Source organism: Haplochromis burtoni, unplaced genomic scaffold (assembly GCF_018398535.1).
Source record: "Haplochromis burtoni strain Fernald_Lab_line unplaced genomic scaffold, NCSU_Asbu1 Contig_3, whole genome shotgun sequence".
NCBI classification, from domain to species: domain Eukaryota; kingdom Metazoa; phylum Chordata; class Actinopteri; order Cichliformes; family Cichlidae; genus Haplochromis; species Haplochromis burtoni.
Window position 1 is genome coordinate 3,619,174 of NW_024582364.1, and position 22,576 is coordinate 3,641,749.

Below are 22,576 nucleotides of genomic sequence, written 5' to 3' on the forward strand. Positions count from 1 at the left end.
TAGGAACATTACAAGACAACAGGTGCTTTTAAAGTATATAATAGACTGTAATCAAATGATTAAATATTCATAGACTGTCGTCTGTTTTCTTTAAAGCTCCATCAAATTTTTTGTTTCATATATATTTATGACTCAGCGTTATTCCACCTACTCTGTGTTCCACTGTTATCGGTCTTCGTTGATTTGCAAAACCCTGGCTCACAGTGACAGATTATAAGTCATTTACAACAGTTTAAATATTATCTGTCACTTTTTGACACGACCGTGCGACTGCTGTCTGTCTGTCGGGGACGGCTGGTGTTTTGCTCCCATGGCTCGCTCCCTGTCAAAACGGAGCGCAGGAAGTGGCACCGTTTTGGACCAATGAGCTGTGAGTTTACTGGGACACCCTACCCAAACAACACAGGCAGCAGAACAAATTGTTGTTGGAAATATGTTTACGATATGACCGACAGGTTGTATTGATTTATTTAAACACTTGAATGCTGTGTTTCGGAAATGACACAGGTCGGAGCAGCAAATTTTAAAATTCAATGAGACGTTGTAAGAGCACAGCGGCGACCAGCATTAGCAAACGTTAGCAAGCTGTCAGATGCTAGCCGAGGAAGCTAACCGGTAGCGCGTTGAACAAGTTATTTTAGAGAAGCTCCTTTATTTGTCGGAGGGTAACGTCACACCGAACACTTTGTTTGTGTATTATTTGTATGGTAAAGAATCCAAAAAACCGATGTGTTTTTATCTGTTTGCACCATTGCCTGGTTGAAATTTAAGCTAGCAAAAGGACGTTAAGTTAGCTTAGCTCCGCTCCGTAAACTTAACATCTACCAAACTGGACAAAACATTGGATTTAGTGGGGTTTAAATCGGGCTCGGCGGGTTCGCTGACCCCTCAGAAGAAGATGAAGAAGAGGAAGGAGCTAAATGCTTTGATTGGTCTCGGGGACAGCAAGAGGAAGAAGACCAAAAAGGGCTCCGGTCACCGGCTTCTCCGAACCGAGCCTCCGGACTCGGAATCGGACTCGAGTTCCGACGATGACGACTTCAACGGCATGAACGGCGGAGTCAACTTTGGGAAGTAAGTAAGCAGTTTAACGAGATTTTGTTACGTGTGTATAATTAGCATGTTTTTTTCCTACGCATTTGACCTCATTAATAAGATGTCTTAAATTCACTTTGAGTTTCTAAAGAAAATCTGAAAGTGAATTCTACCTCTGAATTCACTTTTAATAACGTGTGCTTGTGTTTTAATGTGTCATGCTTTGGGACTGGCTTGTCACTATTTTATAAACTTCAGGGATACATGGGAAAATGTAAAAATAATAAATATGTTTTTCAGCATCATTTCAACAGTCAGCTCCCATCGAGCACACTGCCTTTATAGTGCAGAGATTAAAAGAAAACCTCTTTATTGTCAGATCAATTCACTCTCCTGCTTCTGTGCTCGGAGCATCAGGAAAATCATTGACTGTATAGAATCTACCCATCCAGATTTCTGAAGCATGATTGCTTACAAATAATCCTCATAATTCCCATAACATAGCACACAGCCTTCTGAAAATATCTCCTTCATTAAAAATGGAAGAATGTGTACGGCTGTAAAGCTGTCTCACGTTACTGTGTTTCTTCTCTTTACAGAAGAAGCTACACACAGTGCTGCAATGTGTGCTATCCCTTGTTTCTGTTCATCATATTAGCTGCCTGTGTCATGGCCTGTGCTGGGCTCATATGGATGCAGATTGCTCTGAAAGAAGATTTGGACTCCCTGAAAGAAAAGCTGCACAGCAGTAAGACTCCTAAACAAACCTTGTTATCTTTTTGTTATCACTAAAAAGAAAAGAAAAAAAGGTCTTGTACTTTGTACACAAGCATTTTATATGCTAGTTAAACAGTCACATATTCCTTTATTTTAACACTTATGTTGTTTTTTGTTACAGTGGAATCCAGCCAGAAGGTTTCGTCAAGTGAAATACCAAAATTAAGCGAGGACCTGAAAAACAAGGAGAGACAGCTTGATGATATTGAGAACGGTGGCAGAGGCCTGAACAAACTCTGGTCCAATCTGACAGAAATTAACCGAAAGGTCAGTCATAATGTCTGTCTGGAGGTTTTGAAACCACCTCGACATTTACTCAGTCATACATACAAAACTGAGCTGTTAATGATAAGCTACTGAGTGGTAGTTAAACTTAGAGTGAGATTTAACTCAGGATGATGCACTTTTCATACCATGTAGCTGAAAATTGCTTTAGAAAAGTTTTCGAAATCGCAGATATAATACATGAAATAGAAGTGGTGCCAACAGTAGTAGTTAAAGTATATTTTTTTAATTTGTGTTGTTAACTTGTAAAAAAAAAATGCATAATTTATGTTCCTACAAATTGGATTGGATTTTTTTTAATTTTCTGAAATGATAGGTAGGAACAAAGAAGAAGATTTTTACATTTATTTAGTCTCTTTAGTCTTAAGTTTAGGTTTGCTGAGATAAAATGATTGAATATATAAAGATGCCAGTTTGTTGAAGTCACCAGACTAAGACGTCAGCTTTTTAGTAATTTATTAACAAACATGTTACATTTTTACTGAAACATTCAAATTCAAAGCAAGATGGACAAAATAACATACCTAGTATAATAATGTAATAGTAATACAGTCCAAAAGCACCACATACATTTGTTTTAAATATGTAAAACAAACAGAATATTGTAACATTAGTGATGGTAAATTTGAGGGATGTTCTATTAGATTGCATTTTTTTGTTAGGTGTTCCTAATAAAGTGGATGGTTTGTGTCTTTTATTTGTACAGATCAGTTTGTTGGACTCTGCTGTAAACCATTTAAAGGCCAACTTGAAATCCGCTGCTGATTTAATTAGCCTTCCAACAACAGTAGAAGAGCTTCAAAAGGTGAGAAGAAAAGGGTAATAAAGACATAAAAAAGATGCCTTGTACTTTTTTCCCCCTTTTAAAAATTTTGTTAGAAGTGACTTTACAAATATTTTTCTTTTCCAGAGTGTTGCTACAATTGGGAGCACGCTTACAAGTGTACAACACGATGTGAAGACTATGCAGGCTGCTCTTGAAACTCAGAAGAAAGATGACGACTTGAAGGAGACAGTGGTAAATTTATCAGTGACATTTGTAATAGTTTGGATTGAACAACTGACAGTTGGTACAACTACATGTTGTGACTAAAGAGCATATCAGATCTTGAAAGCGCTTCCTCCACACATTCACACTTTCAGATTGCTTTTGTACTTCTTGCTTGTGTATGTTTGAAGTTGACTAATTGTACTTTTTCCTTATTTGGCCATTGTTTGCATGCAGTTTGCATGCAGTATGTTGATAATAAACCTGGGAAAGATTTCAGGTAATAATTACATTAAATGCGCAAACAATTTCTGAAAGCAAAAATCTGAGGCTGCTTTAAACACTCAGTTTTTCTTCTTTTGTCTTAGTGTCATGTCAGGGAGCACAGATATCTTTAATATTTCTGAAGGAAAAAATGTCTTTTAAACTGAAGCGAAAATGGCTAAAGCTACTTGATTCAGAAAGTGTATATAGGTATAAGCAATTAGGTTTTACGTTTTGTTTTAATTGTTAATTATGCAGATTTAAGCAAACGAGAGAACAGAAAAAATTCTCTTTAATAATTTGCTCTGTGTAGTTACACATGCAAAAAACATTTTTAGTCACTTAAATGTAACTATTTTTATTCTTAATTTTTTACTTTCCTTCTAGAATGTACACAACCCTCTTGTTTGTGTTATTCAATCATCCATATGCACTCAGTGACCACTCTATTAGTTACACCTGTTCAACTGCATGTTTAGGAACATCAGCCAAACACGTGGCAGCTGCTTCATGCATTTGGGCATGTCGTTATGGTCAAGATGAGCGAAAGTTCAAAATGAGTATCAGAATGGGGGATAAAAGTGATTTAAGTGACTGTGAATGTGGTATGGTTGTTGGTGCCAGATGGGCTAGTCTCAGTATTTCACATATTGTCGTTCTACTGGGAGTTTTCCTCATAACCATCTCTGGGGTTTACAGGGAATGGTGTGAAAATGAGAAAATATCCAGTGAGCAGCAGTTCTCTGGGTGAAAATGCCAGAGGTCAGAAAAGAATGACCAGACTGCTTTGAGCTGATAGGAAGGCAACATTATCTCAAATAACCACTCGTTATGTACTAAGAACTGAGGTTGTTCTGAAGGAAAAAGGGGATCCTAGCTGGCACTATCAAGATATGCCTAATAAAGTAGCCAGTGGTTATATATCTCAGTGTGTCTCAGTAGTTACGACTGTTTCTCAATGTTGATAAATTGTGTGAGAGGCAGAAGGGTCCATGAGTATAGCCTTCCCAGCTGTTTTTCACAAATATTGAAGGGTTAATGCAGTGTTGGCAGCTGACAACCATCACAGAATAATCAGTAGCTGTATTCCTTCAGAAATAGGATAGGGCTTCAAGCTTTAGTATTTCACATGAGCAAAGCTGAAAAATTATTTTATGAGTCAATGTCAAAGTTGGATTTCACTTATGTTGTTTGACAGCTTGTCTGTTTTTATTTACATCTCTGCTCCCTTCAAATGCTGCTGAAGGCTGCAGATCTTATTTATTATTTATGTATGGACGTATAGAGACAGGTGTGCACATAAAACAAGTACTGCGCGCACTGGAATGAATGCGTTAAATAACTTGGTGTCCTGCTGTCTAATGTACTTTCAGTCTCACTCAGAATTGAGACATATCTACTCAGACATGACCAAGGCGTTTCAGTCGATGAAATGTTAGTTGATCTGCTTAACTGTTACACAGATCCAAACCAGAAGCTGAGGTGAACTTCGCCACAGTGAGATTAACTTGTTAAACCACAAATGCATGCATGCTTTTGCAGTTCTTGTCAAGCTTACATTGACGGAGTTGCTGGGTTAAGAAGGTCCTGTCATTTCTTGGATTCATGCCTTGTGTTTCCATCCATAATACATGAAACAAGTGCCAATCTATTTTGGGAGCTTAGATGCTTTAGTTTGCAGAGTGAAACTAGGTCAAATATCCGAGACGACTGCAGAATGTTTTCTCCACATTATTTTTCATTAGCACAACAGGAAGATAAAAGACACACAGAAAGTAATTGTACACTTCCATCTACCTGATACCATGACTGCAGCAGTCACATGAGGTACACTGTCAACCTGAACCCGTTAACACCTTGGTATAAAATCTATTTTCCCTTAACTATGAGATGGTTGACATGTTCTTTTTAATCATTATAGGACATAACAGACCTGAGAAAAGCCATGAGTGAGGTTAACAAGACAGAGGAGCAGCACCACACATGGACCGATGAGCAGATCCACATCCTCCTCTCTACAGTGGCAGATCTTCATCAGAGAGTGGCCTCATTAGAGAATGGCTCAAAACAAAGTGTCAGTAATATGATGAGCCTTTTTTTCCCTTCCCTTTGATGATTTTGTGGCGTTGTGTTGATACCAGGATTTACAGGAACACTGTAAGCACTTTTTATTTTATCTTCTGCTGTACAGTTGGACAACAATGACCCAGCACCTGAAGCAGCAGTCAGCAGTGAAAGTCCAGCAACTGAGGCGGTGAACGAAGCTACAACAACCAAAGCAACACCGGGGGATGTGCAGGGTAAAGTGTAGACAAAAGGGAGCTTATCACAGAGGTCATATTTGCCCCGTGTTGCATTTTAATGCTTATTTCTTCTTTATTTATGTATTTTCTGACAGAGATCACCACCCCGCTGACAGAGCCACAGATGAGCAGGCATCCTCCCTTTTTAACTGCAAACCGCTCGAGGAGACATATTTGGACAAAATGTCCAAAGACTGTGTCACTGCCTGGCATCGGTTCTCTGACAGGTGCTCTCTAACACTATAAAATACATATCTCAGCATTCATAAGAAAAAAAAATCAAAATATTGGGAATTACACACGCTGGCTTTATTGTGAAGTTAAATGAGACAATTGATTCTTCGCTGTAATGAAAGGAGTCTCTGCTTGTTGCCTGGCAACCTTACCAAGATGATAAGACTACCTTTCAGCCAACAAATAGCCCAGCGCATAATCCCCTAATCTTATTTTGATACTTTTTTTGCATTGATTCAGCAAAAGGGATACATTGCGTTAATGAGCTTTCGAGGCGCTGCAAGAACAAAACCATCGCAGTCCTTTCATATCCTTGTAGTACAGTGAGGCTAAATCCACACTTATATGAAAATGATCTGTTGTCAGAAGAATGTTTTAGCATCTCCACACATACTAGCAAACCTAATATCAGGCATTTCTAAAAGACTCAGTTGTAGGGTTCCTAATGCTAGAGTGGTGCGGAAATGCATTTTTCTTAGAAAACTGTAAATGTGTGGACATGCTCTAAACCTATGAAATTAGATTTCTGTCAAATGTCCTGGCATGAAATGAAACATAATTAAGAGCAAATAATTGAATTTCATGAGTGCAGGTATTGATTGCAGGACGGAAGAAGGACACTACTGTGAACGGTCACTTTCTAAGCAGTGATGCCACAACCTCTGGATTAAACAGGTTCAGTTTTGTGTGGTAAACTGAGCCACACCATGGCAGTTATATACCATATTTGTTTACAATTAGGAAAATGTAGTTTGCATTTCCATCCAGTCACTATATGTGCAGTACATGTATCTGCTGAAGACTGGGCAACTTTTTGTTGGTGGTTGTATATGCCTTGTATTTCGGCTCTAACTCTAAAATCATAAATGCTGAATCCTGATGTTCTTTATGATTTTTTTTTTCTTTAAATCTTAATAAGCTATGTGATGTTTTAAAACAAACTAACAGGACAGAAGTGGGGAGGCTCCAGAACTTGTTGCTTTGCTTTTAGCAGAAAATTAAATATTTCCAAAGTGTACAAATTTTGTTTGTAATTAAAATATTTTTTGTTACAGACTTGGAACGCATGTTCCAGCAGACAGACGCTGAACAAAATTCATTGAGTCTGACCTACGAGGACCTGAGGGAAATATTTGGAACATCAACACCCAGCCATCGTATCGTCAAGTGCTTTGACACTGACGGGGATCAGAAGTATTCGCTGAAGGAGCTGAGAGCTGCTTTAGGTTTGTGAGCACATCATCATCACCGAGAGCAGTGAACAGTATTGAATACCCAGCTGGGTCTGTGGGGTTTGGGGTTTCCGCCTCTTTTCTGTAATTGCTGCACTTTCCTGAACTGAATATTTATCATACTGATTGTGGAAAAAGTGACACTGACATTCCCCGTACTCGCTCCCCATCCTCGAGTCCATTTCGACTTAGTGTCAGCCCCAAAGCATCTTAAATTTTAACAGCAATCCAAATGAGTATCTGTATATAGAACATCCAGCTCCTATGTTAACAAACGGCTCGGTTTATATTATTAATCCATGGAAAATAAGTGTGAATTATTTTGAGTCTCTTGCTTTACCCTGAATCTTAAGACTTGCAGTGTTCATGTACTTGTCTTTATTTGTTGGTTGGTTTGTTCGTTCCTTGGACCAACTGTCTCATCTTGATGTAAAGTTTTTGTGTATTTAGCTTTTACTGAGGCTGTAACTGTCAGTGTATAGCAGACTTTCCTCCTGCCGGCACCTGGTACAACTCACGTAAACTTTATTTATAGAACATGAGATAGAATTTTATGAATGTTTACAAATGACTACTATAAACAGCTTTGTCAGGCTTTTGTTTTGGTTTTAGACAATTTCCTTACTTCTCCAAAAACATACTTTTGTATGCTCTTTTCTACGCTGGATACAAGTTTGATTGTTCCTCCTCATTTACCTTATTCAGATGGTTTGGATCATGTATATTATCCATCTGTACATGTATATCTAGTGACTGTGGTTCTGTTTTATGCATTTTCCTGATGTTTTGCAGATTTGAAGGGCTACGAACACTTAAAGTCACGTAAAAGATTTTTAAAGCCGTAACTCATGAGGCATATGTAGCAATAACAAAATGATTTAGATGTTACCTGTGTAGAATTGCAGTGGAAAGGCAGAAGACATAGCTCACAATATGTAACAGGTAGTATAAGAAGCACTGATCGTCACTCTGGACTTGACTCATTTTATGCCATTTAAATGGCCTAATAATGTTGTACTTACATCATAAATTTGTCATATTCAGACTTTGTTGTATGCTGTAAAAATGTATTCTAATCTAGTTACCTTGTACATGGGGTTGGGATGATAAAAAAAAAATTGCTTTAGAGACATAATCCAACATGTTGCATTTTTTAATTCTGTTGTGCTTTGCATGTTCCTTTTTATGTAACATGAACGCATTATTTATAACTTAACGTAGGCGACTAATTGTTTTTGCGGGACATGGGTTAGGTGGCTTTGGTCGCCATTGCATAGATTTTGGGTCCATGCTGCTACTGTATGTAAATGAGAGATTTTATGAATGTCTTTGTTTGAGCACCAATGAATAAACACACAGTTAAAGGTTTGATTGTTGGATTCCCATGTGTCATAAGACAAAGTGGCAATTCTCATGTGTCTGTGGCACTCAGGTCTTTTACTAGAATTATATCCAATCCAGTCTGAAATATACAAAGGGAGAAAGATTTGATAGACATTTTCACAAACTTCACAGTTTTTGGAAACTGGAACACATTGGCATCCACCTTGAGCAAGGCTATAACAATATTCTGAATAAAACTGAGGTCAGTCACACATATCAAGAGAAAGTCAGGCCAGAGCTCCTTTGGCTCTCCAGTCCTGTGACAAAAGCCCCAGCAACTCCTCTTCATTCTCCTCCTCTTCTTCAGTGCTGTCGCCAGTGTCCACTTGTTCCTGCTTTCTGGGCAGAGACTTGCTCTTCACCACATCCCGTCTGTCCCTCAGTAGTTCCACCCTCTTGTAACACTCAATTTGTTCATCAATTTCATCAATCTGACGTTCAAGTCGCCCCTCCTCGTCTTCTTCTGCCACGATGGCCTCGGACTTTGTGTTCACCTGTCGGATCTCCTTTTGAAACTCTTCCCACTCCTTGTCCATTTGATCCTTAGGAGCGTCCACGTTGCGCACTTTGGCATCTCTAACCGGATCGTCGAAGAAACCCTCCGGGAGCGCCTCGGCTGTGTTGTCTTTCTTCTCTGGGATCTTTTCCTGAACGTCTGCTTTGAGGATGGAGCCTGAATGGGAGATTGCAGGCGTGGGTGGGATGGAGCTGTCAAAGAAGTCAGCTGGTAGTCCTGCAGCTTCATCCTTCTGAGCAGGCGGATGTGTGGCCACCTGTTCACCTGTCTCCCCAGTAGCTTCATTATCATCATCATCGTCCTCATCATAGACTCCAGCCAGCAGGCTCAGTCCTGCAGTCTTCTGTGAAGAAGCAGCTGCCCTCTCGCTGGGTTTCTCAAAGAAATTTCCTGGCAGTCCTAACGAAGGCTGACCAGGAGCCGCTGCGGGTTTCGCCTTTTTTCCTTTAACGTCCTCGTCGTCGGGTGCTTTCCGCTTCAGTGGCTGACTCTGCGGTGTCACCGGTTGAGTTTTTGCTCCCTTCAGCTCAGCAACCTTTTCTTTGTGCTGTTTCCCAAGAACATGCGCCGGCCACAGCAGTTCGGACTTCACCTGCACATTGCACAGGGTACAACTGAGGTGGCCGAGACTGTTGTATTTAGCAAACGGAGACTCGACGTGTTTCTTGTCACTGGCTTGCTTTTGTTTCTCCCTCATTAGCCGTCGAAGTTCCTCTTGATTAACAACTTTCTTCCCTTTCTTAGAGGTCGCCATTCTTGTAAACAAAAACAAGCTCGTTAGCTAGCCAGCGAGTTGCTTCTGGAGAAGTACGCGCGTCTCATAAAGATGACGCAATAGAATAATCTCGCGAGATCTGTCAGTTGCCTGCTAACGGGGTTAGCAGAGATGTTAGCTGAGGCTCAGTATTGTTGTATCGCCCGATTCTCCTGAATTCAGCCGCAAAGCGTCGATACCGTTTTAAAACCTGCATCCGAGAGACGCGGTAGAAGAGACAACGATGTAGTCGTTTGCTCTTCTTTCTTATTCTCCCGATTCATTGTTTGTGTGTGTGGTTTTTTTTAATGTTTGTCATTATTTTTTGTTTTCATCGCCGCACCCATAGATAAATCAAACCATATTCATTTTCTTGCAGCTAGCTAAAGTGTCCTAGGAACCGCGTACCGCTATTTTAATAACAGAAGCGTTGCGAAAAAGCGTCGCCGTTAGCTCAAAATTTCTAATAGGACTGAGCATTTTTCATATTTGTGGATTTTTTGCTAATGCCCACTACCATATCGCATCTTCACCATACGTTAGCCTCGTGTGTAGTTCACCAGTTACCGCACGATAGACATCATGACAGGTGAGAAGATACGCACCATGAGAAAGGACCACAAGAAACCGAACAAAAATGACGAGATAATGGACACGTACGATGAGACCTCCAACGGGACTATCTCTAACGGCACCGGTAAGCATTTCAAGTCCAACAAGGCTTTCCAGAAGTCAATCAAAACCTCGGCACAACAACAGCAGCAGCTCAATGCCAACAACATCAACGGTAACTCATCAGTTGTCAGCGACAACAACAAGAACCCAATAATCCTGACCAGTGACGACTTGGAGTTCCCTGTGCATGAATGCGTGTTTAAGGGAGATGTGCGTAGGCTCTCCTCTCTCATCAGGACCCACAGCATCTCCCAGAAGGATGTGCATGGTAAGCTTTCTGCTGTCATGTTTCCATTTCCATTTCCATTTACAGTGTTTGTGCTAGAGGCTGATATTTACTTGATGTGTTTATTTTTTTTAATTCCAGGAAACACACCTCTTCACTTGGCTGTCATGTTGGGCCACAAAGGTAATGCTGAACCATAGAGTAGTAAAATGAAATAACCTCATTTTAAAATTGTTATTATTATTATTGCCTTGCACTGGATTAAACAAAATTACCAAGAGCACTCTGAAAAAGTAATCTTCCAGTATCTGCTTAAGCCCAGGAAATTTGACTAAATCTGCCGTGCTCTCCGTGGCCTAACATGGCTTTATTAAAAGAGTATTTTGAATCCTCATTAAAAGCCCCCTTTGAACGCAGCAGTTCCCTATTCCTGTGTTGGAATAGCCCACATACCCTTTGTGTGCATAACCGTGTCTTATCTGACCTCTGCAGAGCAGCGATAACATAATCTTGGTATGACACATTAGTTAGGCTCAGAGAAATCCACATATATCAGTAATTGCATACAAAGAAGCCAATTTATGGGCACAGAGACACAATTTCATTTATGTGTCAATTATATCACAAATTTGACTCAAAGCTCTTTGTAGTCTGTGTACCACGCAAAGTCCTCTAGTCCTGAAACCTTAATTTGGTACAGATTAAACTGAACTATTAGAAAAGAATTTGTTTCTTGCCCTGGCGACCATGCAATTAGTGGACAACTCGCTCTACCACCTGAGCCACAGCTGCCCCGTACCTACTTCACTGTTTAACAAAGTGGCTGTCTGATGCCTAGTTTGGCATGCCATCAAATGAAGACAGAACAGCTGCCTCAACTTAATCCAGATGCAGACAGCTGTTTCACAGTCTGCCATTATTTCCTTGCTAGAGCCAAATCTGCCAAGTATAACTGTAGGAATGAGTAAAGTCAAGAGTCTTCATGCACTCCTGTCATTTGAGTAACTGAAGACCAAGTGTACTACTTTTAGTTTTTATGGCAACTCCGCCGACATGCAGGAAATGTTTAGCGTAAGCATGTGTCTGTCTCTAATGTGGCCAGCATTACCATCTGTTTGCTTCTCTCCTGCTCTCTCTGTGCCCATGTGCTGTGTCTTAATAGAAATTACTCTAAATTGAAGCTGCTCTGATGTACACTTTGTTATTTCAGTTGTCAAACAGTGACACAAACACAGCCCGTTATGACTAATATCAACCACATGTCGCTTTCGAGCCATTTTTGAACCTGCTGCTCTCTGCTGTTAAAACCCTAACATTGTAATGGATGAGATTACATTCACATAGGTTAAAGGCAATGGTTGTGGTGTGATTTCAGCACCCACAGCTCTAAACATGTTGTCAGGCCAGCTCACCGATTAAAGCAAACTGTTTTGTTTTTTTGTTTTTTTTGGGAGAGGATCCTTAAAGAGAAGCACTTTAGTCAGGAAGTCCACAGAGTGCTGCAGCAGTATACAGCATGAGAAACATTATTGTGGGTAAACCCGTTTTACCAACCCTTCAAATCATGGTCCTGTAAATGAGCGTAATTTGAGCATGTGCAGAACACTATATAGTGGCCTTTTGCAAATATTAAAATTGTTTCTAATAACAATGCATGTAGTGATAGTGCAGCAGTAACAGAACTGTAGAACTAATCACATTTGTCACTCATTGTTTGGTTGTTTTCTTCTCTTTTTTCTCCTTTTCAGAGTGCGCTCTCCTCCTGTTGGCCCATAATGCACCTGTAAAGATAAAAAATGCACAGGGATGGAGTCCTCTAGCAGAAGCCATCAGCTACGGCGACAGGCAAATGAGTAAGCCTTTAAAAACTACTCTGAATAGCTGTAGACTGACTTGAGCTTTTCATATTTGGATCTGTTTGTTGCACAGTGTCTCAGTGTCACACCTGCAATCATACACACTCCCTGTTTTGACACTTAGGCTGAGTTCTGCCTATCTGAGGGTTATATAGATATACAATGTGTTCTTTAGACAGTATTTGTGGGTTATTCAGTCATATCGGTAATTGGGAAGGTGCTCTGTATGAATGTTCATATTGTAGTGGTGTTACTGAACATCAGCTTGATAACTGCAGTGTTTTGGTTGGATTTTCTTTCCCCACATGTTTTGCACTGGCATCAGGAATCAAATGAGTTACGCTGATTATAGATGAAATCTTAAGTTTCAGAGAACGTGTCTGCAGGGTTAGATCAGTGTTTCATTTTTTTTGACAAATAAAACTTGTGTAATAAGGCTGAAGATATAGAATTTCTAGCAAATTGTCTCCTCCAGTATTGTCGTAAGGTAATGAGATAAGTGTTAGTGATCAAAGGATCATTTGTTAGTCATGTAAGTGTTTAACCACAACAAGTGCTGTCTGGCCATCCCATCTAAAAAGCTATGGTGGGGATTTTCTCTGAGCACTTACCATCCAGATGGGCTGGAACGCTGCCTTAGCAATGGCTTAGTGTTAGCCCCAAGCTTAAAGCTTGCCACTGCCCTGCTTAACGATGCTACCGCTTTTAGGTTCGACATCTAGTGAAATGGGTCAAATGACATGTAAAAGGTCCCAGCTAATGCTTTGGAGATATATTCGCTCCTCTGTCCTTGTAGGTTTTGGGTTAAGTTAGTGCGATTTGTTCAAGCTAAAGTAACATATAAATTGTCTGCTAAAAGGGCTGAATAGTAAATAATTTATTTTAGTTTCTGTAGCTGTGCTGAGCTGCACATTTTTAGTTCTTGCTTTTGGCTCTATAGATGATACGAGTGAGCTATGAGCATCATTTTCTTACACAGCCTGCGACAAAGCGTTTGAGGCCTGGTAGTTTGAATAATGACCCTCAGCCTTGTTAGTATGCGTCTCGGCTCTCTGTGCTTGCTGTGGCAGGCTGTCTTGGGACTGGGACCGGGAGCTTTGCTTTTGAGAAGGTCACATCACTCACAAGGGTGAAGGGGTGGCAGAGGGGCAGAGAGGGGGCCGGGTGCATTTAAACCATGCATAGAAATTCATAATCCAGTGACAAAGGATATTTAGATTTAAATCTTTGGCTAAATTACAGCCGGTGCACAGCTGGTGTTAAAGAGAGACAGAGAGCAAGGAATAATAATGGGGTTTGCCAAATGTCAAGTGTCTATTTGTGTGTGTTATAGCTTGTCACAAAGCACTGCAGTCTTGTCATTGGTCATCAGCTTTCACTTTTACACATGTGCCCATCGTGTCAGCAGCTTGCTATCTGGACGTGCGATTATGAACTACCCGAGTGCAGCAGCGTGTGCCTGGTCAGCACTTCTCTCCACGGTCACGTCTATTTTCTGCCTAATATTTCCCCTGGCTGAAATAACCAAGGATACGTGTGAGATATGCTGAGATATAATTTTTTTTCTTCTTTTTTTTTGTGGTTCATTCTGGTATCATTGAGAGGACGCTGGTCAGTTTGTGAGAGGAAGTCGTGCACTTCACGAGCCAACGGGTTACTTCAGCCGATCCAAACACGGCTGTGGTGTCTGCACAGTTATATAAATTATATAAAGCTGGGTGGGATTCAGTGTTTTTGTGTTATGTAATAATCTATGAAAATCACACAATTTTAACTGACGTGTTGTGGCAATCAGTGTGTCGGGGTTTGGGTGACAGAGTTCAGTCTTGTGGACTGGTTGTGAAATATGCATATCCTGGCACTCATATCTCCCTCAGCGTGAAAGGTCATCTGAAAATGCTGGAAGAGAGGGTGACCACCATAAAATATTTGTGGCTTGTGCCAATACTCATGCTTTAGGGGTTTAAAAATGTATTAATAACATGCACTCAGCAGCTCCTGTTAAAATGCACAGTTGTGACTTTAGATCGGGGTCAAACATAAGGCCAGGTGGCCAGAATCGGCCTGGCAAAGACTCCAGTCTGGCCCACTGGCAGGCTGAAAATGTGAAGGAGGGCATACATTTTGGGGACCTTTAACTTTATTTTTATAAGTTTTATAGTCTTGGTAAAGATAGCCTTATGACCATTCATGCAAACCAGAGGAATTAAGTAATAGCTGAACAATGAAATCATTTAGAAAAACTGAGACATGCTGTTAAAATTGCCACTGCTTTTTCTTATATTAAGATATTTCAGGGGTTTAATGTGTAGCTAAAGATCTTTACGCTGACAGAAAGAACAGTTTCGCCTGCCCGGCCCACTTAAGATCACAGAGGCCTGTATGTGGCACACAATGTAAAAAATGAGTTTGAAAGTCATACCACATTTTTATAATACACATCCATTATGATCCATCCCTGTTGTCTCCCCCCAGTCACAGCAATACTGCGGAAACTAAAGCAGCAGTCGAGGGAGAGTGTGGAGGACAAGAGGCCAAAATTACTCAAAGCTCTCAGAGAGGTGAGACTCATTTAAACACTGTGATGACAAACTCAGGTTTTCCACTGACATCGTTAAACCTTTAGTCCCATAAAGTTTGAAAAACCTTCTCTGTATTGATTTGGTTAAATGTCTGCTGACTACCCGTGAGCATGCAATATCAAGTGATGATGCACGTATAATCTGAACTTTCTGTTATGTTGTGCGTTGACCTTTTGATGTGTTTGAATGCTTTGGTGCAGCTCGGTGACTTTTATCTGGAGCTGCACTGGGACTTTCAGAGCTGGGGTGAGTTTTAACTTTCACACAAATGTGAAATTTTCTGCAACATATTCTCACACACAGCTACAGCGTGTAATAGTTTGAGGCTGCTCTTGATTTTTAAATCCTTTGAAAATTTCCGGAGCTGTAACCTCACCCAAAACCCTCCATTAAGTGCGAACACAGCAGGAAGTCACTATTGAATAAATGCACGTCTCATCTGTTGTAGTGCCTTTATTGTCCCGGATGCTGCCATCCGATGCCTGTAAAATCTACAAGCAGGGCATCAATATCAGGTAAGATATAAATATTAGCTAAAGTCTGCCCCCATCTACACCACTGTGTGTTTAATGTAGCATATGTTTCCTATTGAGGTCGAGAACTTCTTTTAGCTCTGAAAAGTAGGACGTAACTATCTTCACACACTCTTCCTCCTCTCTCTTGATTTAGACTTGACACCACTCTCATAGACTTCACCGATATGAAATGTCAGCGCGGCGATCTTAGCTTCATTTTCAACGGCGACGCCGCACCGTCCCAGTCCTTTGTGGTTCTGGACAATGAAGCAAAAGTGTACCAAAGAATACACCACGAGGTAACTGGGGGGGCATAAGGAGACCTCTGTTTCACATCATGTTATCAGAAAGATGTGAAAGAAATGAACAGCAAGAAGTTGACTCAGTGTTTTTGCCCCAAGGAGTCAGAGATGGAGACAGAAGAGGAGGTGGATATTCTGATGAGCAGCGACGTCTACTCTGCAACCCTTTCTACCAAGTCCATCACTTTCTCCCGTAGTCAGATCGGCTGGCTCTTCAGAGAGGATAAAACAGTAAGGCTAATTTCACAGTATGGTTAAAGCAAAAGCCAGAGGGGCCGATGGCGCGATATGGCAGCCTCGCTTCTGTCAGTCTGCCCCAGGGCAGCTGTGGCTACAACTGTAGCTGCCTCCACCAGTGTATGAATGTGAGAGTGAATGAATAGTGGTATTGTAAAGCGCTTTGGGTGCCTTGAAAAGCGCTATATAAATCCAATCCATTAAAAGCAATGGGACAACATTAGGAGGAAGAAGGGGGAAAAAACATATTAAAGGAACTTTGGGGTTTTTAAGCACCGGGACCTTTCCCATTTTACAAAAACAGTTGCCTCGAGGCGTTTTATAGTGTAAGGTTAAAAATCCTACAGTATTCTGGAGCAAACTGAGCAACCACATTACAACAGTGGGAAATAAACATACTTAGCCCTTAGGTTTTACCTCATGACCCCTTGAAGGCATCACAAGCCTCACTTTGATCCTCCATACAGCCTGTGCAGCACATCCCAAGTTTGAAATTTTGTTTTTACTGCTGTTGCATTGGAAGTATGGCACCATCTGTTTGTTTCCTGTACAGGAGAGAGTTGGAAACTTCCTGGCTGACTTCTATGCAGTGAACGGTCTGGTGCTGGAGTCAAGGAAACGGCGGGAGCACCTAAGTGAAGAAGACATCCTGAGGAACAAAGCCATCATGGAGAGCTTAAGTAAAGGAGGCAGCATCAGTGAGCAGAGTTTTGAGGTGAGAAGGAAAGAATTCAGGGCCGTGGCTTCATCCGCCAGCGGTGAATGGTGCTAATACTGACGGATGTTTTTCTGCCCTCCAGCCCGTGAGAAGGCAGTCCCTCACAGCTCCAGCACCCAATACAATTTCATGGGAGGAGTACATAACCGCGGAGCATGGAAAGTAAGCACCTTGTGTTTTCTACGATGTCATCAGTCCTCACTGTAATTAGGAATTTATTCAGGGCAGGTAGAAGAAAATATGTATAACTGCTGAGTGTGAAATAACATCTTTTTGTGTTCGTCTGTGCCTCTTCTCACCTTCAGGCTACCTCATCTTGGCAGAGAGCTTGTTTGTAAGGAAAGCAAGAAGAACTTCAAAGCTACTGTAGCCATGAGCCAGGATTTCCCTCTAGGCATTGAGTCGTAAGTACATCCCTTGCTCCTTAGATCTATTTGCGAAGCTTTCTGTGCAGATTGAGCCTGGGTGGATACACTTGGGATACTAGAAAAGGGTAGTGCAGAGATGAGATGAATCACATCAGATAATTGGGCCAGGTAGACAAAAGGGCTTCAACTGGTTGTGGGAGAGAGCCACTGATGAGAAGATTACAAAATTCAAACACTCCCCCACCTTCACCACCCTCACCAAAAATGTTCTTTGGCTCAGCTTGGCCACCATGGGAACCCGGCACGGTTTGTTTGAAGTTAAAATTTCTTATTCGCTTCTTTTCATGCCTTACTGTATGCACCTGTAACCTTGGAGCTGCAAGGCTTTCGTGTGTCGAGACTTGTTCTCAGAGTCGGGCCAAATGATGGGCCTGGCTGATGAGAGTTTTTCAGTTTTAAATCTTTTTTCTTTTTAATATTTTAAACCTTGTTTTTTTCCAAGAGTTGATAATAAATTTTGGAAAAGATTTTTCCCCAAAAACTATTTTATCTGACTTGATTAAGTCAGTGTAGGTTCTTCTTTTTAGTCTGTGAAACTTTCACGTCTCATTCAAGAGGCTTAATTAGCTCTAAAGCCACTGATGGGAGGCTCCCAGGTATTTAACAGGTGTTGGGGTTTGTCCTGAGGATTGTTGTCCCTCTACTAATCATGTAAGTGTTCAGATGAGCCAAGGTGTGAATCCTTGATAAACTGTTTTGTATGTGTCAGGAAATTCTTCAGGAACTCTTTGGAATCATCTTAATCCCAAAGATACTTTATTATCTTTGGGATGTAATGAACTAAACCATCCTTTCAGTGCATTGCATGTTTGTGCATCAGAAAGTTGGCTTTTAATTCCATCATCAATCAACTAAACGTTTCATGTCTAAGAAGCACTGGTTTCAGTGTTATTGCTGCACGTTCCCAGCTCCCCCCTTCTGTTCTGGTTTTATTTGCGGTCACAAGTAGTCTTTTGGCGACTTTGTGTAGGAAAGAACTAATAAAAAAAGATCCAGCACTTTAATTCACGTTGCCCTCATTTGGGATTCAGGCGGGATGTGGCTCGGATTTTGTCTGTAATGGGTTACAGGCAATGCTGTTAAATATTACGGGAACTTAGTAAAGGCAATAAATTGCTTTATCTTGTCTACTGAATGAACCTTAATGGAGACAGCAATAAAAACCTCTCTTTATCAGAGCTAATGTTTTTTTAATGTAATTTTTCCCCTTTGCATATTTTTCTTTGTAATGTTTAATATGCTATGTTTAGTATTTGATCGTTTTCGGTTTTAATGTCATCATGACCCAAAATAGACAGTGCTCTAGTTGTTGATGATAAATAATATAATTTGTACGATAAACCTTTTGCACTTCTTGCATCATTTCCAGCCTTGGTGCTGGTAGTTCCCCAGCCCGCTTACCTTTCACTCTAAACTGTATGTGTGTGTGTGATTTGTGTGATTGATGAAATAAAACACTGGACTATTTTCTTGTGAATCGGTTTGGGGGTTCACAGAAACTGATTTATTATCATCACGGGCAGCCATCAGTGTCACTCCAGTGTTTTAGGTTTAACTTTTACATGAAAGGCAGTTTTAGTCATGAAAGAGAAAAGACCTGGACGGCTAACTTGTAGCTACCGCCACACATGGAAGTGAGGTAAAGTTGATATGTGCATGAATGAATGAAGGGGTAAATAAAATGGGAGCGTTTACTACCTGTTAAATTGTGTTATATTATCGTGCGTTTGTCCTAAAAATGAGTTAGTATGCACAAATAACTTCCTGAGTCTGGAAGTCTAACATTCCTTAGACTTCAGCACAAAAAAGTACTTCACAGAAATTAAAGCCAGGCCGATGTAGAATTTTTAAGGCTGATAGTTTGTAATTAAAAAATCCGATATATAGGACGATTTTTTTTTTTTTATATATTTCTTTCAGACATTAAACACAAAGCATTCTATTATTTTTATTTATTTATTTATTTTTTATTAGTCCTTACTAAGATAAAATGACAAGATAAGAAGATTATTGCGACAAGTCATGGATTCCTCGTCTTGCCAACAGGGAAGTTGCAGAAGGCCCTCTAGTGGAGAAACTATGAAACATCAACACTCATAGCATGCTTAAAGGTTATTTCTCCCGCCTTCCCTTTACTTTTTAAATGCCGATCACGGCATATCGGCAGATAGCCGGTATCAACTATCCTCTTGTTATTTATGTGTTATATGAAACTATATAATATATGGAAATTGTTAACCTGAAATATAAAGTCCATAAATATATAAGATCTTTAAATTTTTGTGTTCATTTTACAGGATTACCTTTCTTGTTCATACTGGCTATCACTTTGTTGTTTTTAAATTTATTTAAGTGATCTAGTTTCAGCTCAGGTGTAACCAAAGGGTCATTTAGAGCCAATGCTGATGCTGGAATAGTTTCATTTAGACAATGCAAGTGAATATTTCTTTTAAAGGGGAAATGTTCTTTCCTTAGAATGCCGCTTAGGAGCGCGACGCAAAGACTGCAACTTTGAAATGACGAAGAAATCTTGTATCAGCAGGCGAAGTTATTACAGCAAACCAGGCAAAATCTGCCTTTCATATGACATCGTGATCAAATGTGAATCTGTCTGTTATGAATAATAAATTCAGAGGATCACCACTTAGAATGACTTGAAAGTGTGTGTGTGTGCGTGTGTGCTGAAGGTCGAGTGGAGAAAGTGGCTGAACCTCTACCAAGATTTGCAATTCAGTCAAAATCTCGAATTGCATTGAATCTGTTTTAATTTTTTATTTATTTTTGTAAGAATTTGTGAGGTTCTGATTTACTCTCTTCTGCTTCCAGATTACTGAATGTGTTGGAGGTCATAGCTCCGTTCAAGCACTTCAACAAACTCAGAGAGTTTGTCCAGATGAAACTTCCGCCTGGTTTTCCTGTCAAACTCGGTATGTGAAGCGACCTGTCGTTGCATTCTTGTGAGTAGATGAGTTTCAGGAGCAGGATCACCAATAACCTTCTTTTGCGTGCGTGTTTCCTGCCTCACAGACATCCCCGTCTTCCCCACGATCACAGCGACCGTCACCTTTCAGGAATTCCGTTACGACGAATTCGAAGAGTCCATTTTCTTCATCCCCGCCGATTACAAAGAAGATCCCAGTCGTTTCCCAGACCTCTGATCTGTAAACGGGGATATGGCCAGCAAGTTTGGGAGTGCAGACAAAAAAAAAGAGGAATATTGTGTTGTTTTATTCTGTATTTATTAGCTGTGAAAAGGAAGGGGCGGGTGGGGGCCGGTCTTAGTGATCAGTTGCTCTGTTGGCTGATGGATCCAAAGCAAATCAATGCAAGCAGGTGTTAGAGCGCCACCTCACATGTAGATGCTTCGGGAGCCGTTTTTGTGAAATCGATGATAGCTTTCATTGTACTCGCTGTTCAACAGAGCAGTTAAACCCACTGCTCCATGCTGCTGTTCTCTACTCTGAAAGCTGTCAGACTTCCTCGTCACTATTTAAATATTTCCCCTCATCTTCAAGGACAGAGAACTGACTTCCCATTCTTGAAAGTGCACTGACGCCCTCGTCTGTAAATAATTCACGTCTGTACTTCACAACAAAAAGAATAGCAGATATAGCTATATCCTCAAACTGTGCTTAATATTCATTTATATATTATGTATAATATATATATATAGAGAGAGATGAACTCAAATGAGTAACACTGTGTAGCAATACATTTCCGGTACTTAAGAATGTTTTTAACCAGCTGGGATAAGGTTTAGCATTAAAGAAGACCTCCATTGTTACAGTACGATATCCGAGCCTTTTCCCCTGCGCAGGGACGCAGTCTCCTGCATCTTCAGGTTAGCTCATGTTACCTCTCGGCTGTCTCTCCATGTCTGTCGTGATCGTATGTGCTCAGTGTGTGAGTGAGTAACTGTACTGTACCAGGGGTTGTTGTGTGTACGTTTGTGAATGGGAGAACCCAGGTGAGACATCAGGTAAACTGTTCTTAGTTTAACACTGCACTGATAAGAAGTATATTTAAGGCATGCTCTGGCTGTGTTGGCCTCCTGGATCACATGCATCTTTAAAGGTATATTCTCTGTTCTGCTACCTGCAGGCTGGCTGGTACTTAAGGAGAAACTGGAAATTAGAACACTGACTCTTAGAAAACGTTTTAGTGCTTATAAATTCTCCTTGATTGTTGTCTGCATATGATTATCTTTTTATATATATATATCTATATGTATACATATATAAATGCAAGTAGAGGGAACTAAGCTGTGAAGTTGATCGTTGCTGGATCTCTCAACTCTCCAGATAAGACATTATCTGATCCATTGAGCTGTCTGGCTTCAGCTAATATGTACTGCAACCATACCTACTTCACTTCCCTTTAAATAAAGCACCAGCATCATCTTTCAACTGACTGTGTGTTTGTAATAAAAATTTTATGAGGCTTCCAGAGGGGTGGACAAATATTTTGATATACTGGGGATTCTTATCGCTTCAGTGGGTATTTTAGGTCAAATCTGGCGATGCTTCAAGACAATATTGTCTGTTTATTAAAGAGGTGAGGCTAAGAAGGGAGAGCTGGTTTTATCCCAAGATACTAAAGATTATAAAATTTCCCCTGATTTATCGTCAGTGTGTGAAGACGCGTACGTTTCAATGAACTAGCAGAGCACTGTCCGTTTGGCTTCAGTGTTTAGTGCAGACATTGGAAAATAAAACTCATTTTATCTGAAAAATATTTAATTTCTCAGAGCCTGGGCTTCTTTTCGCTTTAATATGAAAGAGATTTAATATATTCAACATCCTAAAAATGTCTAGAAACCTATGCCAGATTAGTCCAAGTTAGGGTTTTAGACACAAGTCCCAGAGACCAGAATTAGCCCAGCAAAGACTCCATTCTGGCCGAGCTTAAGAAAATGTGAAGGTATGCTTAGATTTTCAACTTTTACCTGTCTTATCATCGGTTTTACCGCTTTTCCTGTTGATCAAGCCACGACACCGAAGTACACAAGCATTTTCTGTGAATTCATGAACACCATGTGTTCTAAATTTATAATTACACTTTATTTAAATGGTCCGGCCCACTTCACATCAAAGTGGGCTATATGTGGCCCACATGTAAAATGATCTAACTGAACTGGAAAATTTATGTATGTTTAGAAATCCTCCATCAGCATTAGTTTTATGCCAATAAAGACTTTATGTAGTATTGCTGCACTGGACCTACGTGATGCCAAAGGTTAGCATTACTAATTTAGGCGCATCTGCC

General features: G+C 40.4%; 3 protein-coding genes across 3 annotated transcripts; 2 read left to right on the forward strand and 1 right to left on the reverse strand.

Annotated features, from left to right (window-relative positions):
* The first annotated feature begins 350 nt into the window (after positions 1-350).
* efcab14 (EF-hand calcium binding domain 14) lies at positions 351-8,489 on the forward strand. The gene is made up of 9 exons (XM_005912642.2): positions 351-1,074; positions 1,635-1,783; positions 1,934-2,079; positions 2,804-2,902; positions 3,008-3,115; positions 5,271-5,423; positions 5,541-5,649; positions 5,748-5,879; positions 6,942-8,489. Exons 1-9 carry the CDS (start codon positions 899-901, stop codon positions 7,118-7,120), a joined length of 1,251 nt encoding a protein of 416 aa, XP_005912704.1. The 5' UTR covers positions 351-898; the 3' UTR covers positions 7,121-8,489.
* znf830 (zinc finger protein 830) lies at positions 8,261-9,890 on the reverse strand. Its single transcript, XM_005912640.2, has one exon. The coding sequence runs from the start codon at positions 9,770-9,772 to the stop codon at positions 8,729-8,731; it is 1,044 nt and encodes a 347-aa protein (XP_005912702.1). The 5' UTR covers positions 9,773-9,890; the 3' UTR covers positions 8,261-8,728.
* Positions 9,891-9,907: 17 nt separating this feature from the next.
* LOC102307459 (ankyrin repeat domain-containing protein 13C) lies at positions 9,908-21,717 on the forward strand. Its single transcript, XM_005912641.3, has 13 exons — positions 9,908-10,715; positions 10,815-10,856; positions 12,422-12,526; positions 15,005-15,090; positions 15,312-15,357; positions 15,560-15,626; positions 15,781-15,925; positions 16,028-16,159; positions 16,719-16,880; positions 16,966-17,045; positions 17,189-17,287; positions 20,138-20,238; positions 20,339-21,717. Exons 1-13 carry the CDS (start codon positions 10,355-10,357, stop codon positions 20,467-20,469), a joined length of 1,557 nt encoding a protein of 518 aa, XP_005912703.1. The 5' UTR covers positions 9,908-10,354; the 3' UTR covers positions 20,470-21,717.
* Positions 21,718-22,576: the final 859 nt, after the last annotated feature.

What these genes read in the sequence shown, in the direction of transcription:
- efcab14 (XM_005912642.2), top strand. Translation starts at nt 899, where the DNA reads ATGAAGAAGAGGAAGGAGCTAAATGCTTTGATTGGTCTCGGGGACAGC. An exon ending in AGAATGGCTCAAAACAAAGT is followed by an intron (nt 5,424 to 5,540) that starts GTCAGTAATATG and finishes TCTGCTGTACAG; the next exon opens with TTGGACAACAATGACCCAGC. An exon ending in AACACCGGGGGATGTGCAGG is followed by an intron (nt 5,650 to 5,747) that starts GTAAAGTGTAGA and finishes ATTTTCTGACAG; the next exon opens with AGATCACCACCCCGCTGACA.
- znf830 (XM_005912640.2), bottom strand. Translation starts at nt 9,772, where the DNA reads ATGGCGACCTCTAAGAAAGGGAAGAAAGTTGTTAATCAAGAGGAACTT.
- LOC102307459 (XM_005912641.3), top strand. Translation starts at nt 10,355, where the DNA reads ATGACAGGTGAGAAGATACGCACCATGAGAAAGGACCACAAGAAACCG. An exon ending in TACTCAAAGCTCTCAGAGAG is followed by an intron (nt 15,091 to 15,311) that starts GTGAGACTCATT and finishes GCTTTGGTGCAG; the next exon opens with CTCGGTGACTTTTATCTGGA. An exon ending in CTGGGACTTTCAGAGCTGGG is followed by an intron (nt 15,358 to 15,559) that starts GTGAGTTTTAAC and finishes CATCTGTTGTAG; the next exon opens with TGCCTTTATTGTCCCGGATG.